Source organism: Vigna angularis, chromosome 1, assembly GCF_016808095.1.
Source record: "Vigna angularis cultivar LongXiaoDou No.4 chromosome 1, ASM1680809v1, whole genome shotgun sequence".
Lineage (NCBI taxonomy): Eukaryota > Viridiplantae > Streptophyta > Magnoliopsida > Fabales > Fabaceae > Vigna > Vigna angularis.
This window is the reverse complement of record NC_068970.1, coordinates 60954681-60979626: the sequence shown is the minus strand read 5'-3', so window position 1 is coordinate 60979626 and position 24946 is coordinate 60954681. Positions and strand designations below refer to the sequence as shown.

General features: G+C 38.2%; 3 protein-coding genes across 6 annotated transcripts; 1 reads left to right on the top strand and 2 right to left on the bottom strand.

Moving 5' to 3' along the window:
* Nucleotides 1-2208: 2208 nt before the first annotated feature.
* On the bottom strand, nucleotides 2209-3782 carry LOC128195434 (uncharacterized). Its single transcript, XM_052872948.1, has 2 exons — nucleotides 2563-3782; nucleotides 2209-2275 (listed from the first exon to the last, which is right to left on the bottom strand). The coding sequence occupies exons 1-2, from the start codon at nucleotides 3780-3782 to the stop codon at nucleotides 2209-2211; spliced, it is 1287 nt and encodes a 428-aa protein (XP_052728908.1).
* A 180-nt stretch (nucleotides 3783-3962) lies between these two features.
* Nucleotides 3963-14306, bottom strand: LOC128194918 (uncharacterized). Of its 2 annotated transcripts, none has more exons than XM_052871437.1 (4): nucleotides 14035-14306; nucleotides 13858-13921; nucleotides 10279-12005; nucleotides 3963-4341 (listed from the first exon to the last, which is right to left on the bottom strand). In XM_052871437.1, the coding sequence occupies exons 3-4, from the start codon at nucleotides 11444-11446 to the stop codon at nucleotides 4268-4270; spliced, it is 1242 nt and encodes a 413-aa protein (XP_052727397.1). In that variant the 5' UTR covers nucleotides 11447-12005; nucleotides 13858-13921; nucleotides 14035-14306; the 3' UTR covers nucleotides 3963-4267. The 2 variants fall into 2 exon arrangements, with proteins under 2 accessions (XP_052727397.1, XP_052727426.1); XM_052871466.1 differs by having other exon boundaries at nucleotides 13858-13918.
* A 3919-nt stretch (nucleotides 14307-18225) lies between these two features.
* On the top strand, nucleotides 18226-24155 carry LOC108332438 (SUMO-activating enzyme subunit 1A). Of its 3 annotated transcripts, XM_052871491.1 has the most exons (12): nucleotides 18226-18396; nucleotides 18469-18571; nucleotides 19893-19994; nucleotides 20173-20224; nucleotides 20400-20595; nucleotides 20711-20790; nucleotides 20915-21031; nucleotides 22444-22494; nucleotides 23062-23128; nucleotides 23409-23512; nucleotides 23586-23690; nucleotides 23765-24155. In XM_052871491.1, the coding sequence occupies exons 1-12, from the start codon at nucleotides 18321-18323 to the stop codon at nucleotides 23867-23869; spliced, it is 1158 nt and encodes a 385-aa protein (XP_052727451.1). In that variant the 5' UTR covers nucleotides 18226-18320; the 3' UTR covers nucleotides 23870-24155. The 3 variants fall into 3 exon arrangements, with proteins under 3 accessions (XP_052727451.1, XP_017423196.1, XP_052727497.1); XM_017567707.2 differs by lacking the exons at nucleotides 18226-18396; nucleotides 18469-18571 and adding an exon at nucleotides 19649-19796; XM_052871537.1 differs by lacking the exons at nucleotides 18226-18396; nucleotides 18469-18571 and adding an exon at nucleotides 19665-19800.
* The last annotated feature ends 791 nt before the right edge of the window (nucleotides 24156-24946 follow it).

The window sequence follows — 24946 nt, the reverse complement described above, 5'->3', positions numbered from 1 at the left end:
TGATAGGCCGAACTCATTTGAAGTTTACTACCGAGCTCACTTTGTAATGATCTCCAGAACCGAGAAGTAAACCTCGTGTCTCGGTCTGAAACAATGCTGGATGGAACTCCATGCAGGCGGACAATTTCTTGGATATAAAGCTTAGCCAGGTTCGTCATTGACATCTTCAGGTTGACTGCTAGGAAATGAGCACTCTTCGTTAGTCGATCCACAATTACCCATACAGAATCATGATTTCTGACCGTTCGAGGTAAGTGAGTCACGAAGTCCATCGCAATGCTGTCCCACTTCCATTCTGGAATCTCTAACTGCTGAAGTAGACCACCTGGCCTTTGATGTTCAGCCTTGGCTCGCTGGCACGTTAAACAAGATGCCACAAAACGTGCGACATCACTCTTCATTCCCGGCCACCAGAAAGATTTCCTGAGGTCTTGATACATCTTAGTCATACCAGGATGTATGCTAAGACGACTGTGATGTCCTTCCTCAAGAATAATCCTTTTTAACTCACCATCATTCGGAATACACGTTCTATTCATGTAGCGTAGCATACCATCAGTTCCAGTGTTAAAATGTTTAGCTTGATCTGTACCGAGTGCGTTCAAGATCTTCACCAGCTCTTCATCTTCTCGCTGCTTCACTCTGATCCGGTCGAATACGTCACTGGAGATTCTAAGGGTACACCATTTGATAACATTCGGTTGCAAGTCAAACTGTAACCTTAGATCTCTAAAACTTTCTACCAAACTCAACTCTCGGACCATCATAGAGGAGACGTGAACTACCTTTCTACTTAAAGCGTCTGCTACAACATTTGCTTTTCCCGGATGGTAGAGTAGTTCAAAGTCGTAGTCCTTCAAGAACTCCAGCCAACGTCTCTGTCTCATATTCAGCTCCTTCTGATCAAACAGATACTTGAGACTCTTGTGATCACTGAACACTTGGAATGTCGATCCATACAAGTAGTGTCTCCAGATTTTCAAGGCAAAGACGACTGCTGCTAATTCCAGGTCGTGAGTTGGGTAATTCTTCTCATGAACCTTCAGTTGTCGAGATGCATACGCAACCACCCTCTTTTCTTGCATGAGTACACAACCTAAACCCTAATGAGACGCGTCACAATATACCACGAAGAGTTTAGCCGTGTCAGGAATGACCAATACCGGGGCGCTCGTTAACTTATTCTTCAATTCCTGGAAGCTTCCTTCACACCGATCGGTCCAAGCGAACGGTTGATCTTTTCTGGTCAGCTGAGTCAACGGAGCTACTATCTTGGAAAACCCTTCAATGAACCGTCTATAGTAGCCCGCGAGTCCCACAAAGCTACGAACTTCAGTTACCGAACGTGGACTCTCCCACTCCAATACTGCTCTTACTTTTGCCGGATCCACTGATATTCCTCCAGCTGAAACTATGTGTCCCAAGAATGGTACTTCCTTCATCCAAAATTCACATTTAGAGAATTTGGCGTACAACTCCTTTTCTCTTAGTACGCCCAGAACAGTCCTCAAATGATCTTCATGTTCTTCATAGCTCTTGGAGTAGACCAAAATATCATCAATGAATACCACCACGAACTTGTCTAGATACGGCCTGAAGATACGATTCATGTAGTCCATAAATATTGCTGGGGCGTTTGTCACACCGAATGGCATCACTACATACTCGTAGTGTCCATAACGAGATCGGAAGGCCGTCTTCTGGATGTCTTCTTCCTTTACCCGAATCTGATGGTATCCCGACCGTAAATCAATCTTCGAGAATATGGTCGCGCCATGTAATTGATCCAGTAGGTCGTCTATCCGAGGCAAAGGATACTTGTTCTTGATGGTCAGCTTGTTTAACTGCCTGTAATCAATGCAGAGACGAGAACTGCCATCCTTCTTCTTCACTAAGAGTACTGGCGCTCCCCAAGGTGATGCGCTTGGTCTGATAAACTGCTTGTCCATTAACTCTTCTATCTGTTCCTTGAGTTCAGCTAACTCTGCTGGCGACATCCGATATGGTGCAATAGAGATAGGACCCGCATTCGACACTAAGTCGATAGTAAATTCCACCTCGCGCGGAGGAGGTAATCCAGGCACTTCATCAGGAAATACATCAGGGAATTCATCCACAACTGATCGTTCTCCACTCGACTTATTGGGCGATCGCTCATGATTCAAACCTTCAAGTCGTTCGTCCGAGTGCGTCATGATCAGAAAACAACTAGCACCATCCACGATGTCTTCCTTTAGCTGACCGAGCGTCACTGGTAGTTCTACTTCGTACTCGTCTGGAAACACCAATTCCTTAGCACCACAGTCAATGAGAATGCGATTGGCAGCCAACCAATCCATTCCTAGTATCCCTTCCAAATCCTTTAGGGGTAGGCAGATGAGGTTTACCTTATAGTTACGTCCTTCAACCTCTATAGGACATTTAACACATACAGTAGACGTCCTAACCTCACCCGCTGCTGGGGTTGATACTACCAAGTCGAACTGCATCTCGCGTTCGGCTAATCCCAATTTCTCAACACACGCCTTCGAAATGAAGGAGTGTGTTGCCCCCGAATCATACAACACACAAACAGGCATTCCATGTAATGAGCAAGTACCAGTGACGAGCGTACCTGAACTGACAGCTTCCGTGGCCGTGATCGCATAAACTCTACCAACAGCCTGTGCTCGTCCACCCCTTCCCTGTTGCATTCTTCCAGCATTTGGCGGCCTCATTGGCGCTCGTCCGCCCATATTACAGTCGCGCTCTGTGTGACCATTCCTTCCACAACGAGTGCAGGACTTTGCTCCCAATAACTGAGGGCATGAAGACCGGTAATGTGGTCCTCCACATTGGAAACACTTGACTGATCCGTGCTGTCCAGATTGTCCGGCAACAACCATAGCCTGAGAATTAGATGGTTGTGCTGGACGAGCATACGGCAACCTGTCCCGATTCATATTCGGCCTGGACATGATCGGCCCTCTAGTTGGTTGTTGCTGCTTCTTCTGACGTTCTGCTTCAGCCATATTTTTCTCCAACACTTTTGCTCGCTCAATCATAACAGGAAAGGACTTAATGCAGAGGCTGGATATCAATACCTTAAGATCACTTCTCAGTCCATTTTCAAACTTCCTGCACTGCCACACCTCACTGGTGGCAAGGGTATTAAAGCGAACCAGATGTTTGAACCTGTTGGTGTACTCTGAAACAGACATATTACCTTGTACCAACTGGAGAAATTCCACCTCTTTGCCGAATCGAACACTATCCGGGAAATACTCCTCATAAAATTTTTCCTTGAAGACTTTCCAGGAAATAGGGCTGTGAGATTCTGCTAGTATCATCTTCGCAGTCGACCACCAATGACTGGCCTCTCCAGTCAACAGATACTCGGTGAATGCCAGTCTTCGATCATTAGGACATTCCTTGGCATCGTAAATCTGTTCCATGTCCCTTATCCACTGATCAGCTCCGTCGGGAAGGCATTTCCCATCAAATTTTGCAGGACGATGCTGTAGGAAATTTTCCAAACTCCACTCAGCCTGATGGGTGGTGTTTGAAGTAGATGCTCCGGGTGTACCCCTGGTAGATGCAAGAATCTCCATAAGCTGTCTCTGAGTCACTTCAGAACTTGCGCGAGCAGCTTCCAAACTCTGTAAGGCAGCCGCATTTTGCTGCGTCAAAACAACGTTCTGCTCTTGTAACCTTTCAATTACTGATTCCAACAATCTGGTGTTGTTGGGCACATCATGCTCATTAGTCTGCGGTGGAGGAGGAGGGGGAAGTCTGGGTGCCATTGGTTCTCTGAGAAACAGAGAAAAGAAACGAACGTTAGCCCTGTTGAAAGAGTCGAAAATAACTCATTGAACGCAATTTAAGCACACAGCAAAAACACAGTGTACTCATAACCTACAGTGTCCTTAAGAGGACAAAACTGCTCTGATACCACTAATGTGACATCCCAAAAATACAGCATAACACCATAAAATCAGAAAATCACATTTAATAATATTTCAATACAGTTTTCCAACTAAAAACAAAATAAAACCCGAACGAAAGCTCAAGGACGAACGTCCTTGAGTACAAATCCAACATAACGGACGAATGTGCAAAAGTCGCACGCCACACATAAGAGTTTTACAAATTTAAGATAAACGTACAAGAAACCTGACCGAACGGTTTAAACAGGATAAATACCGAACGGTCGAATTAACTCAAAAGAAAACAAGAGATGGTCGAACGACCACTCAATTCAACTAAATACAATACTGGCCGAGCGATCTCACTGCTCGATCTTCACTTCAACATCAACCAGGCTCTCTTCATTCAATGCTTCTTCCAAACGCTCATCTCCCTCTGCTCACACCCACACGGATGATCATTGCAATGACAAGACGGACGTACAAGTACAATGGACAACACAAGGAAACGAAAGGGTAAGCTTACGTAATTTAACTCATGCATCAACATATAATTTCTAGCAAACAGTTCATTTCACGCATACATATCAACGTACGCATTCATCATACATCACATAATTTAACGCATGTACAAAATAAAACTCAACACGACTGACTGTCCGGACTATATGAAATCTGCGTAGTTACAGGCGTTCACGCACCCGGGTGGTGTGGTAACTGGCATCCTCATCAGCTGCCACCCGAGGTTAGTCCGTTCTTACGTCGCCCATGTTAACTTATGGACTAAGGACCTCCTGCCGTTCCCACGCATGACGTGCGTCCTCTACTTGAGAACGAGCACTCACGGAACATCAGGATGAACAACCAGCATTAACTATCCACAGTCATACTTTACAACTTTCAACATTCAACCATGAGTCGTTCCTGCCTGGAACGCTCGTTCAATATTCATAACTTTCATATCATCGCAAATACTGTTCATCATTCATTATTCATCAATCCAAAATCATTTTCATCATTCATAACCAAATCACCAAAAGCCGAACGTTCTGTCCCCAAAGACCGAGGACGAACGCTGTAAGTGAGACCAAAAGATGCTCGTTCGGAACGAAGACCGAACGTTAAAATCTGCAGAAAATTCTAATAGTACTGTTCATTGGACGCACGCTATTTAGTGGGAGAAGAGAACGAGCGCTCAAAACGATACCGAGCACTATTCGGACGAACGCTCAATTCAAAGAAGAGCACTATTAGGACAAACGCTCAGTTGGAGACCGAGCACTATTAGGACGAACGCTCAGTTGGAGACCGAGCACTATTAGGACGAACGCTCAGTTGGAGACCGAACGACACTTGGAGCGTACGTTCAGTGTAAGACCGAACGCCTTCCAGTACAATCGTCCGGTGTAAGACCGAACGCTATTCTGGGCGAACGTCTGGTGTAAGACCGAACGTCCAGTAACTCAGATTGATAAGTCTTGAAAATAAACTAAGAGAAGTTTGGAGAAGTAATACGAACGGAAATATGCACTGCTACGTATATATATACAAGTACAAAAAAAAAGAGGGAAGTTTATCAGACGTACAACGTTTCTACAGTGCCAAACCGAACGCTCAAACAGAGCATTCTAGGGTGAGGACGCTCGTCCTCAACTAGGGAATTTATCATGTTGACCAACAAACACCGAACGGTCAGAGACCGTCCCAGTAACGAACGTAAAATATCATGGGAATTACAAAGAGAAGATCAAAACAGTGCTTGGCCGAACGCTCAAGCATGGCAATTTAGGACGAGGACGTTCGTCCTCAAACAGGGATTTATTAAAATGACAGGATCAACATTTCAAACCTTTTATTAGGGGAAAACCGAACGGTAAATGACTGTTCAGTACGAACGTACATGTTCATAAAGTTCTCTTACAATTCATTTTTCATTTCCAGTTCCTTTCTCATAGTTTCACTCGTTCACATAAAGAAAACCTCATTTTTTTTTTTCATACGATTCATATCATGTACTTTCATATATTTCATTTCATCCAAATAACGAACGTTCATGCATCCAAATCAACATATAATATTCTCATACTTTCAAAATAACGAACGTTCATGCAAATCAGTCATGGCAACATCATACAGTGAAATAACGAACGTTCATACCATCATTTCATCATTCATCATGCATCTATACAGTAAAATAACGAACGTTCACACCCACACATACAACAAAACAGTTAAATTAAGTAAGCTTCCCTTACCCGGAAATGACGAACGTTCACAGATTCTCTACTCAAATTCCAATAACAAGCGCTCGTTAATCTACTGTTCAGACGAACCCCAATAATGAAAAATCAGAACCGCTCTACTCTAAGAAATACGAACGTACAACTCAAACACAGCTAAGGACGAACGTCAGAGAGGAAGGGAGAACCTACCAGCTTCACCAGTCGAACGTTCTCTCTGGAACTCCTACGCCGAGCGTCCTTCAATCTTGCCGGAGTGTGGAATGGAGGAGGTGCAGTGGTGATTTCTTAGAGAGAGAAGGGTGCAGAGAGTGAAGAGAGAAGGAGGAGAGAATTGAATCTGAGAAACTGAAGGAAAGAGGGTGAAGAGAGAGATCTATCAGAATTAAATTAAGAGGTGAGTGCTCCACTCAGCCGAACGCACGTCTCCACTATACCAGTGCGCGCTCGGCCGGACGCACTACACCAACCCACTATGGACGGTCGACCACTGTACTTTTGCCACGCGTCTTCCACCATCGCCGATGCTCGTTCAGCTGGCCGACCCACTGTTCCCCACTACCGGACGTGTGGCGGCTGGCGTCCAGCAGTGGCTGTCGGGCACTGCTGTCGGCCATGTACACTACTGACGTGGCGCGCTCTCCTGCCGCCACGTGGACGCACGTTTTTTTTTTTTTTTTTTTTTTTTTTTTTTTTTTGAGTCCTCACATTCCCCCCAACTACAAAAATTTTCGTCCTCGAAAATTAGGACGGAGTCTCGAACAGATGGGGATACAAATCTTTCATAGCATCTTCCACTTCCCAAGTGGAGTCGCCCGTCTTCTCGTCCCAGACGACTTTCACCAATCTGACGGCTTTCTTCTTGTAGTACTTGGTGTCGCTATCTTCAATGCGTACCGGCTGCATTTCCAACGTACGATCTTGACGAAGACGAATATTCTCCAACTCCAATACATGAGAAGGATCGGATACGTACTTACGGAGTTGAGAAACGTGAAAGACTGGATGCAAGTTTGATAACTGAGGCGGCAAGGACAACTCGTACGCAACTGGTCCAATCTTCCTCAAGATCTGATAAGGTCCGATGAACTTGGGAGATAACTTCTTTGGTCGGATGGCTCTCCCTACACCAGTGGTCGGATGTAGTCTAAGGAAGACATGATCTCCTGCATCGAACTCCAAGGGTCTTCTCCTCTTGTCAGCATAAGATTTCTGTCGACTCCTGGACGTCTTTAACCTTTCTTGAATCAGCTTCACTTTCTCAGTTGTTTGCTGAATGAGCTCTGGTCCTGTTAACACCTTTTCCCCTTCCTGAAACCAACACAAAGGTGTTCGACATTTCCTTCCATATAGAGCTTCAAAAGGAGCCATTCCTATACTGGCTTGAAAACTGTTGTTGTATGTGAACTCCACTAAAGGCAAGACTTCATCCCAGACGCCCATGTGATCTAGGACACACGCCCTCAATAAGTCTTCAAGCGTCTGAATGGTTCTCTCGGACTGACCGTCTGTCTGAGGATGATAGGCCGAACTCATTTGAAGTTTACTACCGAGCTCACTTTGTAATGATCTCCAGAACCGAGAAGTAAACCTCGTGTCTCGGTCTGAAACAATGCTGGATGGAACTCCATGCAGGCGGACAATTTCTTGGATATAAAGCTTAGCCAGGTTCGTCATTGACATCTTCAGGTTGACTGCTAGGAAATGAGCACTCTTCGTTAGTCGATCCACAATTACCCATACAGAATCATGATTTCTGACCGTTCGAGGTAAGTGAGTCACGAAGTCCATCGCAATGCTGTCCCACTTCCATTCTGGAATCTCTAACTGCTGAAGTAGACCACCTGGCCTTTGATGTTCAGCCTTGGCTCGCTGGCACGTTAAACAAGATGCCACAAAACGTGCGACATCACTCTTCATTCCCGGCCACCAGAAAGATTTCCTGAGGTCTTGATACATCTTAGTCATACCAGGATGTATGCTAAGACGACTGTGATGTCCTTCCTCAAGAATAATCCTTTTTAACTCACCATCATTCGGAATACACGTTCTATTCATGTAGCGTAGCATACCATCAGTTCCAGTGTTAAAATGTTTAGCTTGATCTGTACCGAGTGCGTTCAAGATCTTCACCAGCTCTTCATCTTCTCGCTGCTTCACTCTGATCCGGTCGAATACGTCACTGGAGATTCTAAGGGTACACCATTTGATAACATTCGGTTGCAAGTCAAACTGTAACCTTAGATCTCTAAAACTTTCTACCAAACTCAACTCTCGGACCATCATAGAGGAGACGTGAACTACCTTTCTACTTAAAGCGTCTGCTACAACATTTGCTTTTCCCGGATGGTAGAGTAGTTCAAAGTCGTAGTCCTTCAAGAACTCCAGCCAACGTCTCTGTCTCATATTCAGCTCCTTCTGATCAAACAGATACTTGAGACTCTTGTGATCACTGAACACTTGGAATGTCGATCCATACAAGTAGTGTCTCCAGATTTTCAAGGCAAAGACGACTGCTGCTAATTCCAGGTCGTGAGTTGGGTAATTCTTCTCATGAACCTTCAGTTGTCGAGATGCATACGCAACCACCCTCTTTTCTTGCATGAGTACACAACCTAAACCCTGATGAGACGCGTCACAATATACCACGAAGAGTTTAGCCGTGTCAGGAATGACCAATACCGGGGCGCTCGTTAACTTATTCTTCAATTCCTGGAAGCTTCCTTCACACCGATCGGTCCAAGCGAACGGTTGATCTTTTCTGGTCAGCTGAGTCAACGGAGCTACTATCTTGGAAAACCCTTCAATGAACCGTCTATAGTAGCCCGCGAGTCCCACAAAGCTACGAACTTCAGTTACCGAACGTGGACTCTCCCACTCCAATACTGCTCTTACTTTTGCCGGATCCACTGATATTCCTCCAGCTGAAACTATGTGTCCCAAGAATGGTACTTCCTTCATCCAAAATTCACATTTAGAGAATTTGGCGTACAACTCCTTTTCTCTTAGTACGCCCAGAACAGTCCTCAAATGATCTTCATGTTCTTCATAGCTCTTGGAGTAGACCAAAATATCATCAATGAATACCACCACGAACTTGTCTAGATACGGCCTGAAGATACGATTCATGTAGTCCATAAATATTGCTGGGGCGTTTGTCACACCGAATGGCATCACTACATACTCGTAGTGTCCATAACGAGATCGGAAGGCCGTCTTCTGGATGTCTTCTTCCTTTACCCGAATCTGATGGTATCCCGACCGTAAATCAATCTTCGAGAATATGGTCGCGCCATGTAATTGATCCAGTAGGTCGTCTATCCGAGGCAAAGGATACTTGTTCTTAATGGTCAGCTTGTTTAACTGCCTGTAATCAATGCAGAGACGAGAACTGCCATCCTTCTTCTTCACTAAGAGTACTGGCGCTCCCCAAGGTGATGCGCTTGGTCTGATAAACTGCTTGTCCATTAACTCTTCTATCTGTTCCTTGAGTTCAGCTAACTCTGCTGGCGACATCCGATATGGTGCAATAGAGATAGGACCCGCATTCGACACTAAGTCGATAGTAAATTCCACCTCGCGCGGAGGAGGTAATCCAGGCACTTCATCAGGAAATACATCAGGGAATTCATCCACAACTGATCGTTCTCCACTCGACTTATTGGGCGATCGCTCATGATTCAAACCTTCAAGTCGTTCGTCCGAGTGCGTCATGATCAGAAAACAACTAGCACCATCCACGATGTCTTCCTTTAGCTGACCGAGCGTCACTGATAGTTCTACTTCGTACTCGTCTGGAAACACCAATTCCTTAGCACCACAGTCAATGAGAATGCGATTGGCAGCCAACCAATCCATTCCTAGTATCCCTTCCAAATCCTTTAGGGGTAGGCAGATGAGGTTTACCTTATAGTTACGTCCTTCAACCTCTATAGGACATTTAACACATACAGTAGACGTCCTAACCTCACCCGCTGCTGGGGTTGATACTACCAAGTCGAACTGCATCTCGCGTTCGGCTAATCCCAATTTCTCAACACACGCCTTCGAAATGAAGGAGTGTGTTGCCCCCGAATCATACAACACACAAACAGGCATTCCATGTAATGAGCAAGTACCAGTGACGAGCGTACCTGAACTGGCAGCTTCCGTGGCCGTGATCGCATAAACTCTACCAACAGCCTGTGCTCGTCCACCCCTTCCCTGTTGCATTCTTCCAGCATTTGGCGGCCTCATTGGCGCTCGTCCGCCCATATTACAGTCGCGCTCTGTGTGACCATTCCTTCCACAACGAGTGCAGGACTTTGCTCCCAATAACTGAGGGCATGAAGACCGGTAATGTGGTCCTCCACATTGGAAACACTTGACTGATCCGTGCTGTCCAGATTGTCCGGCAACAACCATAGCCTGAGAATTAGATGGTTGTGCTGGACGAGCATACGGCAACCTGTCCCGATTCATATTCGGCCTGGACATGATCGGCCCTCTAGTTGGTTGTTGCTGCTTCTTCTGACGTTCTGCTTCAGCCATATTTTTCTCCAACACTTTTGCTCGCTCAATCATAACAGGAAAGGACTTAATGCAGAGGCTGGATATCAATACCTTAAGATCACTTCTCAGTCCATTTTCAAACTTCCTGCACTGCCACACCTCACTGGTGGCAAGGGTATTAAAGCGAACCAGATGTTTGAACCTGTTGGTGTACTCTGAAACAGACATATTACCTTGTACCAACTGGAGAAATTCCACCTCTTTGCCGAATCGAACACTATCCGGGAAATACTCCTCATAAAATTTTTCCTTGAAGACTTTCCAGGAAATAGGGCTGTGAGATTCTGCTAGTATCATCTTCGCAGTCGACCACCAATGACTGGCCTCTCCAGTCAACAGATACTCGGTGAATGCCAGTCTTCGATCATTAGGACATTCCTTGGCATCGTAAATCTGTTCCATGTCCCTTATCCACTGATCAGCTCCGTCGGGAAGGCATTTCCCATCAAATTTTGCAGGACGATGCTGTAGGAAATTTTCCAAACTCCACTCAGCCTGATGGGTGGTGTTTGAAGTAGATGCTCCGGGTGTACCCCTGGTAGATGCAAGAATCTCCATAAGCTGTCTCTGAGTCACTTCAGAACTTGCGCGAGCAGCTTCCAAACTCTGTAAGGCAGCCGCATTTTGCTGCGTCAAAACAACGTTCTGCTCTTGTAACCTTTCAATTACTGATTCCAACAATCTGGTGTTGTTGGGCACATCATGCTCATTAGTCTGCGGTGGAGGAGGAGGGGGAAGTCTGGGTGCCATTGGTTCTCTGAGAAACAGAGAAAAGAAACGAACGTTAGCCCTGTTGAAAGAGTCGAAAATAACTCATTGAACGCAATTTAAGCACACAGCAAAAACACAGTGTACTCATAACCTACAGTGTCCTTAAGAGGACAAAACTGCTCTGATACCACTAATGTGACATCCCAAAAATACAGCATAACACCATAAAATCAGAAAATCACATTTAATAATATTTCAATACAGTTTTCCAACTAAAAACAAAATAAAACCCGAACGAAAGCTCAAGGACGAACGTCCTTGAGTACAAATCCAACATAACGGACGAATGTGCAAAAGTCGCACGCCACACATAAGAGTTTTACAAATTTAAGATAAACGTACAAGAAACCTGACCGAACGGTTTAAACAGGATAAATACCGAACGGTCGAATTAACTCAAAAGAAAACAAGAGATGGTCGAACGACCACTCAATTCAACTAAATACAATACTGGCCGAGCGATCTCACTGCTCGATCTTCACTTCAACATCAACCAGGCTCTCTTCATTCAATGCTTCTTCCAAACGCTCATCTCCCTCTGCTCACACCCACACGGATGATCATTGCAATGACAAGACGGACGTACAAGTACAATGGACAACACAAGGAAACGAAAGGGTAAGCTTACGTAATTTAACTCATGCATCAACATATAATTTCTAGCAAACAGTTCATTTCACGCATACATATCAACGTACGCATTCATCATACATCACATAATTTAACGCATGTACAAAATAAAACTCAACACGACTGACTGTCCGGACTGTATGAAATCTGCGTAGTTACAGGCGTTCACGCACCCGGGTGGTGTGGTAACTGGCATCCTCATCAGCTGCCACCCGAGGTTAGTCCGTTCTTACGTCGCCCATGTTAACTTATGGACTAAGGACCTCCTGCCGTTCCCACGCATGACGTGCGTCCTCTACTTGAGAACGAGCACTCACGGAACATCAGGATGAACAGCCAGCATTAACTATCCACAGTCATACTTTACAACTTTCAACATTCAACCATGAGTCGTTCCTGCCTGGAACGCTCGTTCAATATTCATAACTTTCATATCATCGCAAATACTGTTCATCATTCATTATTCATCAATCCAAAATCATTTTCATCATTCATAACCAAATCACCAAAAGCCGAACGTTCTGTCCCCAAAGACCGAGGACGAACGCTGTAAGTGAGACCAAAAGATGCTCGTTCGGAACGAAGACCGAACGTTAAAATCTGCAGAAAATTCTAATAGTACTGTTCATTGGACGCACGCTATTTAGTGGGAGAAGAGAACGAGCGCTCAAAACGATACCGAGCACTATTCGGACGAACGCTCAATTCAAAGAAGAGCACTATTAGGACGAACGCTCAGTTGGAGACCGAGCACTATTAGGACGAACGCTCAGTTGGAGACCGAGCACTATTAGGACGAACGCTCAGTTGGAGACCGAGCACTATTAGGACGAACGCTCAGTTGGAGACCGAACGACACTTGGAGCGTACGTTCAGTGTAAGACCGAACGCCTTCCAGTACAATCGTCCGGTGTAAGACCGAACGCTATTCTGGGCGAACGTCTGGTGTAAGACCGAACGTCCAGTAACTCAGATTGATAAGTCTTGAAAATAAACTAAGAGAAGTTTGGAGAAGTAATACGAACGGAAATATGCACTGCTACGTATATATATACAAGTACAAAAAAAAAGAGGGAAGTTTATCAGACGTACAACGTTTCTACAGTGCCAAACCGAACGCTCAAACAGAGCATTCTAGGGTGAGGACGCTCGTCCTCAACTAGGGAATTTATCATGTTGACCAACAAACACCGAACGGTCAGAGACCGTCCCAGTAACGAACGTAAAATATCATGGGAATTACAAAGAGAAGATCAAAACAGTGCTTGGCCGAACGCTCAAGCATGGCAATTTAGGACGAGGACGTTCGTCCTCAAACAGGGATTTATTAAAATGACAGGATCAACATTTCAAACCTTTTATTAGGGGAAAACCGAACGGTAAATGACTGTTCAGTACGAACGTACATGTTCATAAAGTTCTCTTACAATTCATTTTTCATTTCCAGTTCCTTTCTCATAGTTTCACTCGTTCACATAAAGAAAACCTCATTTTTTTTTTCATACGATTCATATCATGTACTTTCATATATTTCATTTCATCCAAATAACGAACGTTCATGCATCCAAATCAACATATAATATTCTCATACTTTCAAAATAACGAACGTTCATGCAAATCAGTCATGGCAACATCATACAGTGAAATAACGAACGTTCATACCATCATTTCATCATTCATCATGCATCTATACAGTAAAATAACGAACGTTCACACCCACACATACAACAAAACAGTTAAATTAAGTAAGCTTCCCTTACCCGGAAATGACGAACGTTCACAGATTCTCTACTCAAATTCCAATAACAAGCGCTCGTTAATCTACTGTTCAGACGAACCCCAATAATGAAAAATCAGAACCGCTCTACTCTAAGAAATACGAACGTACAACTCAAACACAGCTAAGGACGAACGTCAGAGAGGAAGGGAGAACCTACCAGCTTCACCAGTCGAACGTTCTCTCTGGAACTCCTACGCCGAGCGTCCTTCAATCTTGCCGGAGTGTGGAATGGAGGAGGTGCAGTGGTGATTTCTTAGAGAGAGAAGGGTGCAGAGAGTGAAGAGAGAAGGAGGAGAGAATTGAATCTGAGAAACTGAAGGAAAGAGGGTGAAGAGAGAGATCTATCAGAATTAAATTAAGAGGTGAGTGCTCCACTCAGCCGAACGCACGTCTCCACTATACCAGTGCGCGCTCGGCCGGACGCACTACACCAACCCACTATGGACGGTCGACCACTGTACTTTTGCCACGCGTCTTCCACCATCGCCGATGCTCGTTCAGCTGGCCGACCCACTGTTCCCCACTACCGGACGTGTGGCGGCTGGCGTCCAGCAGTGGCTGTCGGGCACTGCTGTCGGCCATGTACACTACTGACGTGGCGCGCTCTCCTGCCGCCACGTGGACGCACGTTTTTTTTTTTTTTTTTTTTTTTTTTTTGAGTCCTCACACATAACATGATGTTATTTTTTATTTACATTAGTTTACACTTACATGTTTTTGTTTGTACGTAAAATTGATGATAAAATGTGATAGGAAGCAAATTTGGTTATAAACAAGATCAAAATATGGTTAATAAGATTTTTATGTCGAAATGAATATGTTAATACCTTTAATTTATGTGTGTATATGATAAATTTCTTTAAGGGACATGATGAAGTGATAAATATTAGCTATTGTAGAAACTTTTATAATTCATAAATGGTGGAAGAAACTTTTTAATACACAGTAATAAGGTAAAATATGTTGTAAATCTTTATTGCTCCTTTACATATTTCATCATCTAATTTTTTAGTAATTTACGTCAATGTCGTTTCGCCTATGAAATATGTTATAAGTGAAGGTAAATACTTATATGGTAATGGTTAATCATTGTTTTTAATGACTAATAGTTTGTATTAATATTATGATTACTGAAAATTTTACTTTAGATTTTGAATTATCTTTTTCATTTTGCTTATTTTCTATTTAAATTGTGGTAAAATGCATTTTACAAGTCTCGTCAAACGCAATACCGTCGATGTTACTTTCAAGCTAATAAAATAACTAAATAATTTAAGTTTAAAGATTAAATAAATAGAAATTTTACAAAGCAAATGATCATAATAAATGTTTAAGAAAAAGTAAAAAAAAAATACATTTTAATTCACAACATTTATGAGATAAATTATAATTGTTCACTAGAAGACAATTTATACAATAAACAAGAATAAGATATATATAAATATAAAATTAAGTTATAAAACAAAAGTAAATATAATCACTTGACACAGGTACGAATAGTTTCTATCCATAGTCTCTGACATGTAAAACAAAAACTCAATCCATAAATATTTTTTATACATTTTAAAAATATAATTGAAATAAAATTATAAAAAATATATAAAATTTAATATAAACTAAAATTTATTTTTAATTAAATTTAATATAATAAAATATAAATTAATTTTATTTTAAATAAAATAAAATAAAATATAAATTAAATTATTATTATTATTTTTATTTTTTTCAAAAAACGTCGTTTATAAACAAATATTCTGAATTTTTTTTTGTCATCCTATGTTTAACCAATGGGATAATAGTATATAAATAAATAATACAAAAATTTTAACTTTTAAATATTATCCAAATAATATTTAAAAAAAATGAATTTGATATTAATATTAAGAACGTAGTCTACTGAAGAAGTTGCTTCACGTTGACAAAAGGAAGATTTGAGTGGTCCATGATGCTTCCCTAAATCCCAATTGCTAATATTTATTATCAATTAATATTCTCTTGATGCTGTTAAGATGTTTATAACTTATATCATCATTGTTAAGGACTTTTTTTTTAATTTCACATAACATATACAAAGCCGATGTAAGGTCTTAATCTTTCAGATGAAACACAAATAAAGTTTTTTATTAGTTAGTTCTCATTTTTATTAGATGAAAATAATTTTTTATTGATGGATAATAATTTATAAGTGATTTATATATGTTTTAAGGACAAAAAATAGTGTTTTTATAAGTTTTAGAACCAAGGTAAACTACCTAAAAAATCACTACTTTTGAATCTTCAAGAATAAAAATAATCCAATTTTTGCTTCTAAAGGAGCATGTTTTAGGTTTTGTCGTATTAGTCAACTTTCTTTACCCAGTGATAGATTACTCTATTCTGGTTGGAATTTATAATTAATTAATTTTTAACCTATCTATTATAATTATCTTACATGAACAAATATCCATACCTATATCTTCATTAATAACACTAAAACATATAGAAGTTACAGTAATAAATTAAATTGAAGTTTTACATTGATCAAAATATTCAAGTATGTTAAATTGATACTTTAACATTAAATTGTAAGTGGTGCTTAAAGTTTATTTTTTACAAAATAAACATTAAATGAAAATTAGCATAATTTACATCATAAATAAATATATAATCGACACGAGTGAAAATGAAGAGATGGAATACCTTTTTCTTCTTCTGTTCGTATCCAATCAAAATCTAAATTTAATCATTTATGTGCATTCGAATATAATATATAAATATAACATTATTAATTATCAACAAAAATATTTTTGTCCTATTTGACATGAGAAACTTAGCTAGCCACAAATATTTTTCTTAAAACAGGTTCATAATGAATCATTGCACACGATACTGCTATACTTTAAATATATTTTTATGAGATTAAATAATTATTTTTATGACACTAAAAATTTATAAAGTCTAAATTAATTTTTTTTATACGATCAAATCATTATTTTTTTTAAGAAAAACTCACCTTAGCATGTGAGAGTATTGTAAGTGACATGATAAGACACGGCAACCATGTCATTAAAAGTGTTCAGTCCTAGCATAACATTGTCTTAAACAGTTAAATATTTTGTTAACTTGGATTATGAGAAATTCATAAAAGTCAAATTCTTTAGAAATTAAAATCAAACTTAACAATCGTAGACAGATAGACACACATTTTATGCTATCGTTCTTTATATTTTAATAAATGATATGAAGTCTTGATATTCATGTATAAAAAAAATCTTGATTTCATCTTCTTTTGAAGGTTTATAATAATAATAATGATCCAAAATCAATACTATTGATAATTTTAACAATAAAAAAGAAGTCAACTTTAAATATCTCTCTTACCTTGAATATTGAAGTTTACATTAAACGTATAAACGAAACCCTATTAAGGGAAATTATAGTTTTATGACTTAAACCGTTTCGATATTTGGAGTTTATTGATAAGAAAAACCGTATAAAGTTTGAATTCCTCGTTTTAATGATCTCAAACAAATGTAATTTCTCCATTTTTTTAGGCAAAAACCAAAATTAAAAAATGTATAAAATCTTTCATATAATCAGTTTAACATGTTTTATGTTTTATTGAATTTATTATTCTTTTCTTTAATAAAATTTGTTAATATTTCTACTCAATTCTATAACCATTTTTTATGATTTTTTAATAAGAGTATTTTATGTTTTGTTAAATTAAAATAAAATCCACAACTTTACAATTTCTAATAATAAATATATGACAACTCAACTCAAAAAAGTTAATTATTTAATTTTGACTATTTCCCGTTGAAAACATATATTTTGATATTTTTCAAAATTATATTATTTTAATAGGAATGTGTACCTACAACGGGACATTGACCTTTCGAATTTTGATTTTTGTCATAACATGATAATATTTGTTGTTTAAATTTAGAATTTAGGAAGAAAAGTGGATTTATTTAATGTTGATACAAAAAGAAGTATGTTATTTTGACGAGAGTTTGAAGTGGTTGTCGATTTGATTAACTGGAAAGCTTGGTAAGTTAATTAAATTGAATAAAAGATGGTGTGGTGACGCAGTTTAATAATCCAAGTGAATGTGAGTGAGGTAGAATAGACGTGTGAGTCTTAAAGATATTTGAATATGTGAGGCTGACATTTAAAAAAGTTGGGTGAAGTTAACATTTCCCTTGCACTTGGGGCACGTTTCAAATCTCAAGACACGCACATTGCACTTCCACTAACGCGACCTTTCAAATTCGTTTTTCAAATTAAACCATCAAGAGTAAATAAATTGATATATATGCTCCGAGAAGGAGAGGCATAGATAGCCATAGCCAGTTAAGGCAAGAGCAGATTTATTCAATAGGTAGGGTTTGGTGCTACATTGGGGAAATTCAAGTACACGTAGTTTTAGCCACGACACACTCAAATTATGTGTTACCATTCATGACCCATAATGCGAATCTAATGGGTCTGTGGACCAGAGTGGAAGTTTCCAACCGCGATATTCTGCCTGATACAGGTTTTTCTTTCTCTCTCGTTTGAATTTCTCTTACAGAAACGTAAGAAAATGATGTTGTTGTTATTGTATTAGGACTGAAGTGGATAGTGGGTGGTGGTGGAGGAGAGGATGCAAAGAGGAAGCATGTTGTTTGGAGGAAGAAGAAAATAAAAGGAATTCGTTCTCTGTTTTCTAGGCAAGTTTATCCGTTTTTGTCTGTGAATTTCGTGAAGGCAGTGTAATATGTAGGCATGTTGACAAAGAAGAAGTGATAAATCTAGCAGTGCTATGGATGCCTACTCTAGAAAACTCTACCAGACCTTGGACAAATACTTGCACTACCTAAACTTGGACCACCTTGAACTCCACACATTTAAAACCATGTTGCCACTTTCTTTGTCAAAATAAAACAAAAAGGTTGTTTATAGTTTTTTGGGGTGAGGGAGATGGAGAGGAATCATCTTCGTTCGTGAAGCCGTGCTCTCCCAAACAAAATGGATAAGGACAGAACACATTTTAAATTATTACACACCAGCCGATATTTCGATTTTCAACTTCATACCTACACTCCACTACGCATCTCTAGGTCCACAAAAACACTCTCCCTCTCCTGCTTCTTCTAATCACAAACCCATTTAATCATTTCTTCAATATACATATTGTGCAACAAAATAAAATATCAAATAAAACTAATTTATAATATATAAATGAATTAATTTATAACATATAAATGAATGTAAATACGAGTTGATTTTATTATATTGAATTAAGTTTAAAAAATATTTTTTTAATATTATTCACATTGTTTAAATCAAATTTACAATATATATTTAATTTATAAAATTATTCTTTGGCTTTTGTGTTCTGTTATCTGTACCTTTCGTTTTTCTGTTATATGCATTTTATTTTAATTTGATTTGTGCTTTGAAGTTCCAATTCTGATAATACAATTCATTGTGTGAGTTATTCTAAATTATCTATCATGTAGTTTGTATTTTAATAAATAAAATATTTCTTTAAGTTCATTAATTAAGATTCATGTTAGTTGAAATTATTTCTTTTTTTTTTAAGTATTGAAGGAAACTACATAATTAGCTCTGATCACGAGAAGATTTATAAAAATAGTAATCTTTGTTCATATTCCATCTGGTAACCAAATGATTTACAAATAAGGTTTCCGTCATGGGCCTATTGTTGCCCAAATTAGGTATCCAGGTAGATGGATCCAAAGTGACGAAGCCCATTTAAGTTATTCGGGCTTACATTTTTCTTGATCTTGGGCTCCTGCTGTTTGGCGCTTTTCTTCTGGTGCAGTTGACCCCCAAAAAATCACACTCACCATTACCCATTATTCTCCTCCGTGCGCTACTGAGAGCTTGAAGCGAGAAACGGAATTTTGCCTTTGAGGGGATTCAGCGACAGTGGGTGTTTGTCATTGTTGCTAATTTGTAATTTGTTTCTTATTATTTGCGAATTTGAAAATTGAAAGTGAAGGTTTCGATGATGTCGTGGAGCAGGTTGCGGCTCGGAATGGAGGGCGACGGCGAGGAGTTGACGGCGCAGGAGACTGCTTTGTATGACCGCCAAATTAGGGTTTGGGGAGCCGATGCTCAAAGAAGGTTCTTTCTTCTTTTAGTTTTCAAATTCTGAATTGTTTCGATTTGTTTTGTTACTTTTTTCTCATAACCTAATTATATTCTGCTATTTTCTTTTCGTTGTATCTAATTTAAAAATTTAAGCAATCACTCTATTCAGCATTTTAACTATAGTTTCTTTTTGTTGTTCTGGTTTACCTAGATTAAGCAAAGCTCATGTCTTAGTCTATGGAATGAAAGGAACTGTAGCTGAGGTAATTCCACCACTTTATCTTGTTGGTTTCTCAAAATTGACTTTGACACACAACATAAAAATGAGTGGAATAGGATGTTGGATTTGGTTACCGGTTGTTCCTTTTGCACTTTATTTGTATCCTTCTCGCGTTTTTGTCATTTTGTATGGTGTCTGAGTTTACTTTTGTTGGTCAGTTTTGCAAGAATATTGTTCTTGCTGGAGTAGGTAGTCTGACTTTAGTAGATGATCGGGTTGCCACTGAGGAGGCATTTTCCTCAAATTTTCTCATCCCTCCTGTTGAGGATGTGTATGGTGGAAAGACCCTTGCGGAGCTTTGTTGTAATTCTCTTAAAGATTTCAATCCTATGGTTCGTGTTTCAGTTGAGAAAGGTTTTTGTTTCACATCCGTTCCCTTCTTAGTTTGGTTTCTGCTTCTGCATTGTTTTCTTGTGGCTTTTGACATTATGTTTTGTTTGTACTTTTATGTCATTCATCTTGGCTTCAGGGGATTTGTCAAGCTTTGGTGTTGAATTCTTCAGCAAGTTCAATGTTGTTGTCGTCAGTTGTTGCTCACTTTCAGCCAAAGTAATTTGGAATATTTTTTATTTCTGATGCTGTACATTTACTGTGCATAAAATTACTTTACACATTTCTCATACTGTAAAGTGTCTTTTAACATTCTTGTTTGCCTCTATTGCTTTTGCTGTAGAAACTGGCTAATGACAAATGCAGAAAGCTATCAAAACGTGTAGCATTTTATGCTGTTGACTGTAGGGATTCGTGTGGTGAAGTTTTTGTTGATTTGCAGGATTATAAATATTCAAAGGTACGCTTCACTTTTGTGGAACTAATTTGTCACAATTATATGATTTTATGACTAGATATTATTTCTTTGATTTTGTTGAGTCAATTTCTGTGCTTTTTATATGAAGATGGTTTGTAAAGAATTCAATCTCTACTCTATTTGTGATTTCAATGAATAAAAAGTCGTCATTTTTGATATTTTTTTTCTTGCTATTAGTGGTAGAAGCTGCAAGCGAAGCCTAAGTACAATATCATAAAAACAGAAAAATTAGTGAACGTGTAAGTTGGTATTCATAGTGATGCCCATTATTGTGGATTGTATGTTTACTATTTGATAATTAGACTCATTAAGAATTTTCAAAATCATTTTTGTTTTTTTCTCATACTCATGGTTATTAAACTTGTGTGTTAACTTGTAGACTTGGGACGGGTTTACGTCTCCAAGAAGATGTATTTTGGTGTTGCAATTGCCACCATTTGTGCTGCCAGAAGTCTCTTTGTTATCTGTTCTTGTTAAGGAAGGCAGTTGGATGGAAGAAGCAGATTAGGTTGTTTTTATAGGCATTTTTTTTGGGTCTGTTGGGGTTTTCTTGTTTTTATTAGTAATATGTTATATCATTACAAGACTATGGGATACTCTAATATTTAAATAATACATAATTATATATTAGAAAACAGGGATAAATCTATAATGACATTTGAATTTCAGTTATATAGTAATTATATATATATAGTAATTAAATAAAATATCATATAATAAGCTAAAATAATAAATTTTAATATTTCAGTTACCTTGCAATGTTTACTTTGTAATTTTCATATTGAGTAAATTATTACGTGTTTTCAGTTCAACTTTATGGAGCTTTCGTAAGTTTACATGGACTGTCGAAGTTAACAACCTTGTCTATGTTTTGTGACAAAAAAAATTGTTTTTATAGGTTTTTTTGGGTTTGTTGGGTATTTTTTACTGTTTTTTTATTAGTCAAATGTTATATCATTTTAAGACTATGGGATACTCTGATATTGAAGAAATAATACATAATCAGAAAACAGGGATAAATATATAATAACATTTGAATTTAACAACCCTGCAATGTTGTTGGGATAAATAAATAAATATATATCTATATATATATATATTCAACTAAATTAAATATAATATAATAAGCTAAAATAATAATATTAATATTTCAGTTACCTTGCAATGTTTACCTTGTAATTTTCATATTGAGTAAACTCTTCAGAGTTTTCAGTTCAACTTTATGGAGTTTCATAAGTTTACATAGTATGTTTGAGTTTAACAACCTTGCTTATGTTTTGTTACTAGAAATAAATTGTTTGTGATTGCAAGTAGTAAATTATAAGCATTAGATGATCCTGTGCTTTCTAAAGCTGCATCTATTTTCTTTTTAACGCTCTATTTTTATTTGGCAGAAAAAACAGGATGAAACCATTGAATGCGATCTGAAATATCCTTCTTTTGAGGTATGTCAGTCTTAATTCATTATAGTTGCAATACTACCTTGTATTTCTTCTTATGTGGAGAAATCCTTTAATGTTTCCCAAAATAGTATGTGGTGCAATCCATAAGACCTTCAAAACTTTTTCCTATAGTTTATCATTTGCATAAAGAAATGAAAATAACAGTTGATATATTATGTTTATTTTGACTCGAAGGGTAGTTGATGCAACCGGTAATCATTATAGCAGGCCATACTATTAATTTACATCAGATACCCATGGTATGACTTCAAATGCATACTTTTAAATTCAGTGAACCTAGTATCATAATCTAGAATTCAGAAAAGAGAAGTACCCTCTTTTGTATCATGTTTCAGGTCGGTCATGCTTCCCATATGATTTCAGAGTTGTGTTGATTTTGTAAAATAAAATTGGGTCTGTAACAATCTCAAATGGCAGATGTGGGATTAGAGTTATTGTGCTTGTGATTTTGTCTTGGTTGTCTATGTCTTTAATAGTTTACTGGAGTGACCATCCTTTTGTAGTTGAGAGCTATTTTCGTGAGTATGACTATTTTTTTTTTTCCTGCAGGATGCATTGTCAGTACCTTGGAGGTCACTTCACAAGAGAATGTCAAAGCTGTACTTTGCAATGAGAGGTATGGTAATCTGTACTGCTCTGTTTGTAAGTAATACACAAGAAAACAAAGGGATTCTAATCAATTGGAAAGTGAAAACTTTACCGTTTATTGGGTCCTTAGACTGTGTTAACAAAGACGTGGAGTGAAAGCTTGCATCTCGTGTGTGAAGCAAGATTGTTTTCATTCTGAAGTAAACAATTAATACATCTCTATTTTGTTCTCTTCCTTTGAATTTTATGATCAGTCTGGTCTATAGACAAATGTGCAGCAGTCATTAACGTTTTGTTGTCCGATGCAGTAATTGAAAAGTTTGAAGAGGCCGAAGGACGTAGTGCTGGGGAAGTTTCAATTGCAGATCTTTCTGCTGTTCTCAAGCTGAAAAAGGACCTATGCACCGCACAAGTATGCTTCCTGAAATTTGTTATTTTGCTGGTATTACACAAGTCCTTCATATATCTGATCTTTGTGTTGACAGTCTCTCAACGAATCTCATGTGCCTGACACTCTGTTAGAAAGATTGGTGACAAATGCAAAAGAATTTCCGCCTGTTTGTGCCGTTATAGGGGGCATTCTTGGACAGGTACTGACTACTTTTCATTGCCTTGTAAAAATGTTTGTGATATTTAACTGACGAATTTGACTTTATCGTCTCAGGAGGTTATCAAAGCAATTTCTGGAAAAGGAGACCCCCTCAAGAATTTTTTCTTTTTTGATGTTTTCGATGGGAAGGGCATTATAGAGGACATCTCTGCGAATTGATTAATGGCTGAATTTTCGGTAATCTAAATCAGGGACGCAAGATTTTGCCAAAAACAGCACAGAAAACTAGTAAAGTTGTAAGATCTATAAGAAGAAACTGACCCTTCTTATTAACTACTCATATAGTTTCGTAGTTGGTAATTATTTATCTAGACTAATGACAGTTACAGTTAGGATCTTCTAGCTATGAAGACACTAGTCACTCAACTGTATGTAAGCACTTTTGACCGTGGATTGTATTTCATCATCGAATGGCTTTTGAAGTTATGAAGCCTTATTTTCCTTAGTTTATGTGTTCTTCAGTGGGTACACCTGGTTATTTGTTTTTCTTTAAATCTTTTTTATTTTTCTTAAATTAAACATTTTTAACATTTACTTTATTTTTCATTTTTTTACTTAACTATTTATTAAATGCATAATAGGTAACACAGCATGATAGATACAGGTTATTATAATTTACATTTTATGTGTAAGCAAAATAATTAAAAATATATTTGATTATTGTTTATAATAATACTTTTTAATGTCATTCAATGATTATTTTATATGAAGTTTGTTTATTTTTGTTATTTATTTGGGATTCTGATACTGGGGTTATTTATTAGCAATAAATTCACACACAAATATCTATGTAAGTACATTTTTTTATTTACAAATTTTAAGCATGCATCATGAATTGATTTTTTATTATAGATTATAAATTTAACTAACCTATATGTATTACTGAAATTTATTATAATATAATTTCCCCCGTTAATTTCTGTTGAAGAATACTGTTTTTTATGGCCATTGTTTAGATCTATATTTAGTTGCAACTAATCAGAAAAGAAAAATATATATATTTGTTCATCCTTCCCACAATCTTAATTATATTTTCAATCCCAGCTTTCTTTTTATGTTAATCCTCCATATGTATGATCATAAAAAAAATAGTTGTTAATTAGATAACTTTTATTCTGTCAAAAGTAATATTTGCCAAAGTTTTTACACACCCCGTATTCATACTTTTCTTCGTGGTTCGGTAATCTATACTTAATATATAATAGACTTAATATATAATAGAAGTTTTTTATTTAC

Coding starts and splice junctions, on each gene's coding strand:
- LOC128194918 (XM_052871437.1), bottom strand. CDS start 11,446: ATGGCACCCAGACTTCCCCCTCCTCCTCCACCGCAGACTAATGAGCAT. Junction 4,342..10,278: donor CACGGAAGCTGCCAGTTCAG/GTACGCTCGTCA, acceptor GGGTGTGAGCAG/AGGGAGATGAGCGTTTGGAA.
- LOC128195434 (XM_052872948.1), bottom strand. CDS start 3,782: ATGGCACCCAGACTTCCCCCTCCTCCTCCACCGCAGACTAATGAGCAT. Junction 2,276..2,562: donor GGAATGCCTGTTTGTGTGTT/GTATGATTCGGG, acceptor TGGTGTTTCCAG/ACGAGTACGAAGTAGAACTA.
- LOC108332438 (XM_052871491.1), top strand. CDS start 18,321: ATGACCCATAATGCGAATCTAATGGGTCTGTGGACCAGAGTGGAAGTT. Junction 18,397..18,468: donor CGATATTCTGCCTGATACAG/GTTTTTCTTTCT, acceptor TTATTGTATTAG/GACTGAAGTGGATAGTGGGT. Junction 19,995..20,172: donor GGAGCCGATGCTCAAAGAAG/GTTCTTTCTTCT, acceptor TGGTTTACCTAG/ATTAAGCAAAGCTCATGTCT.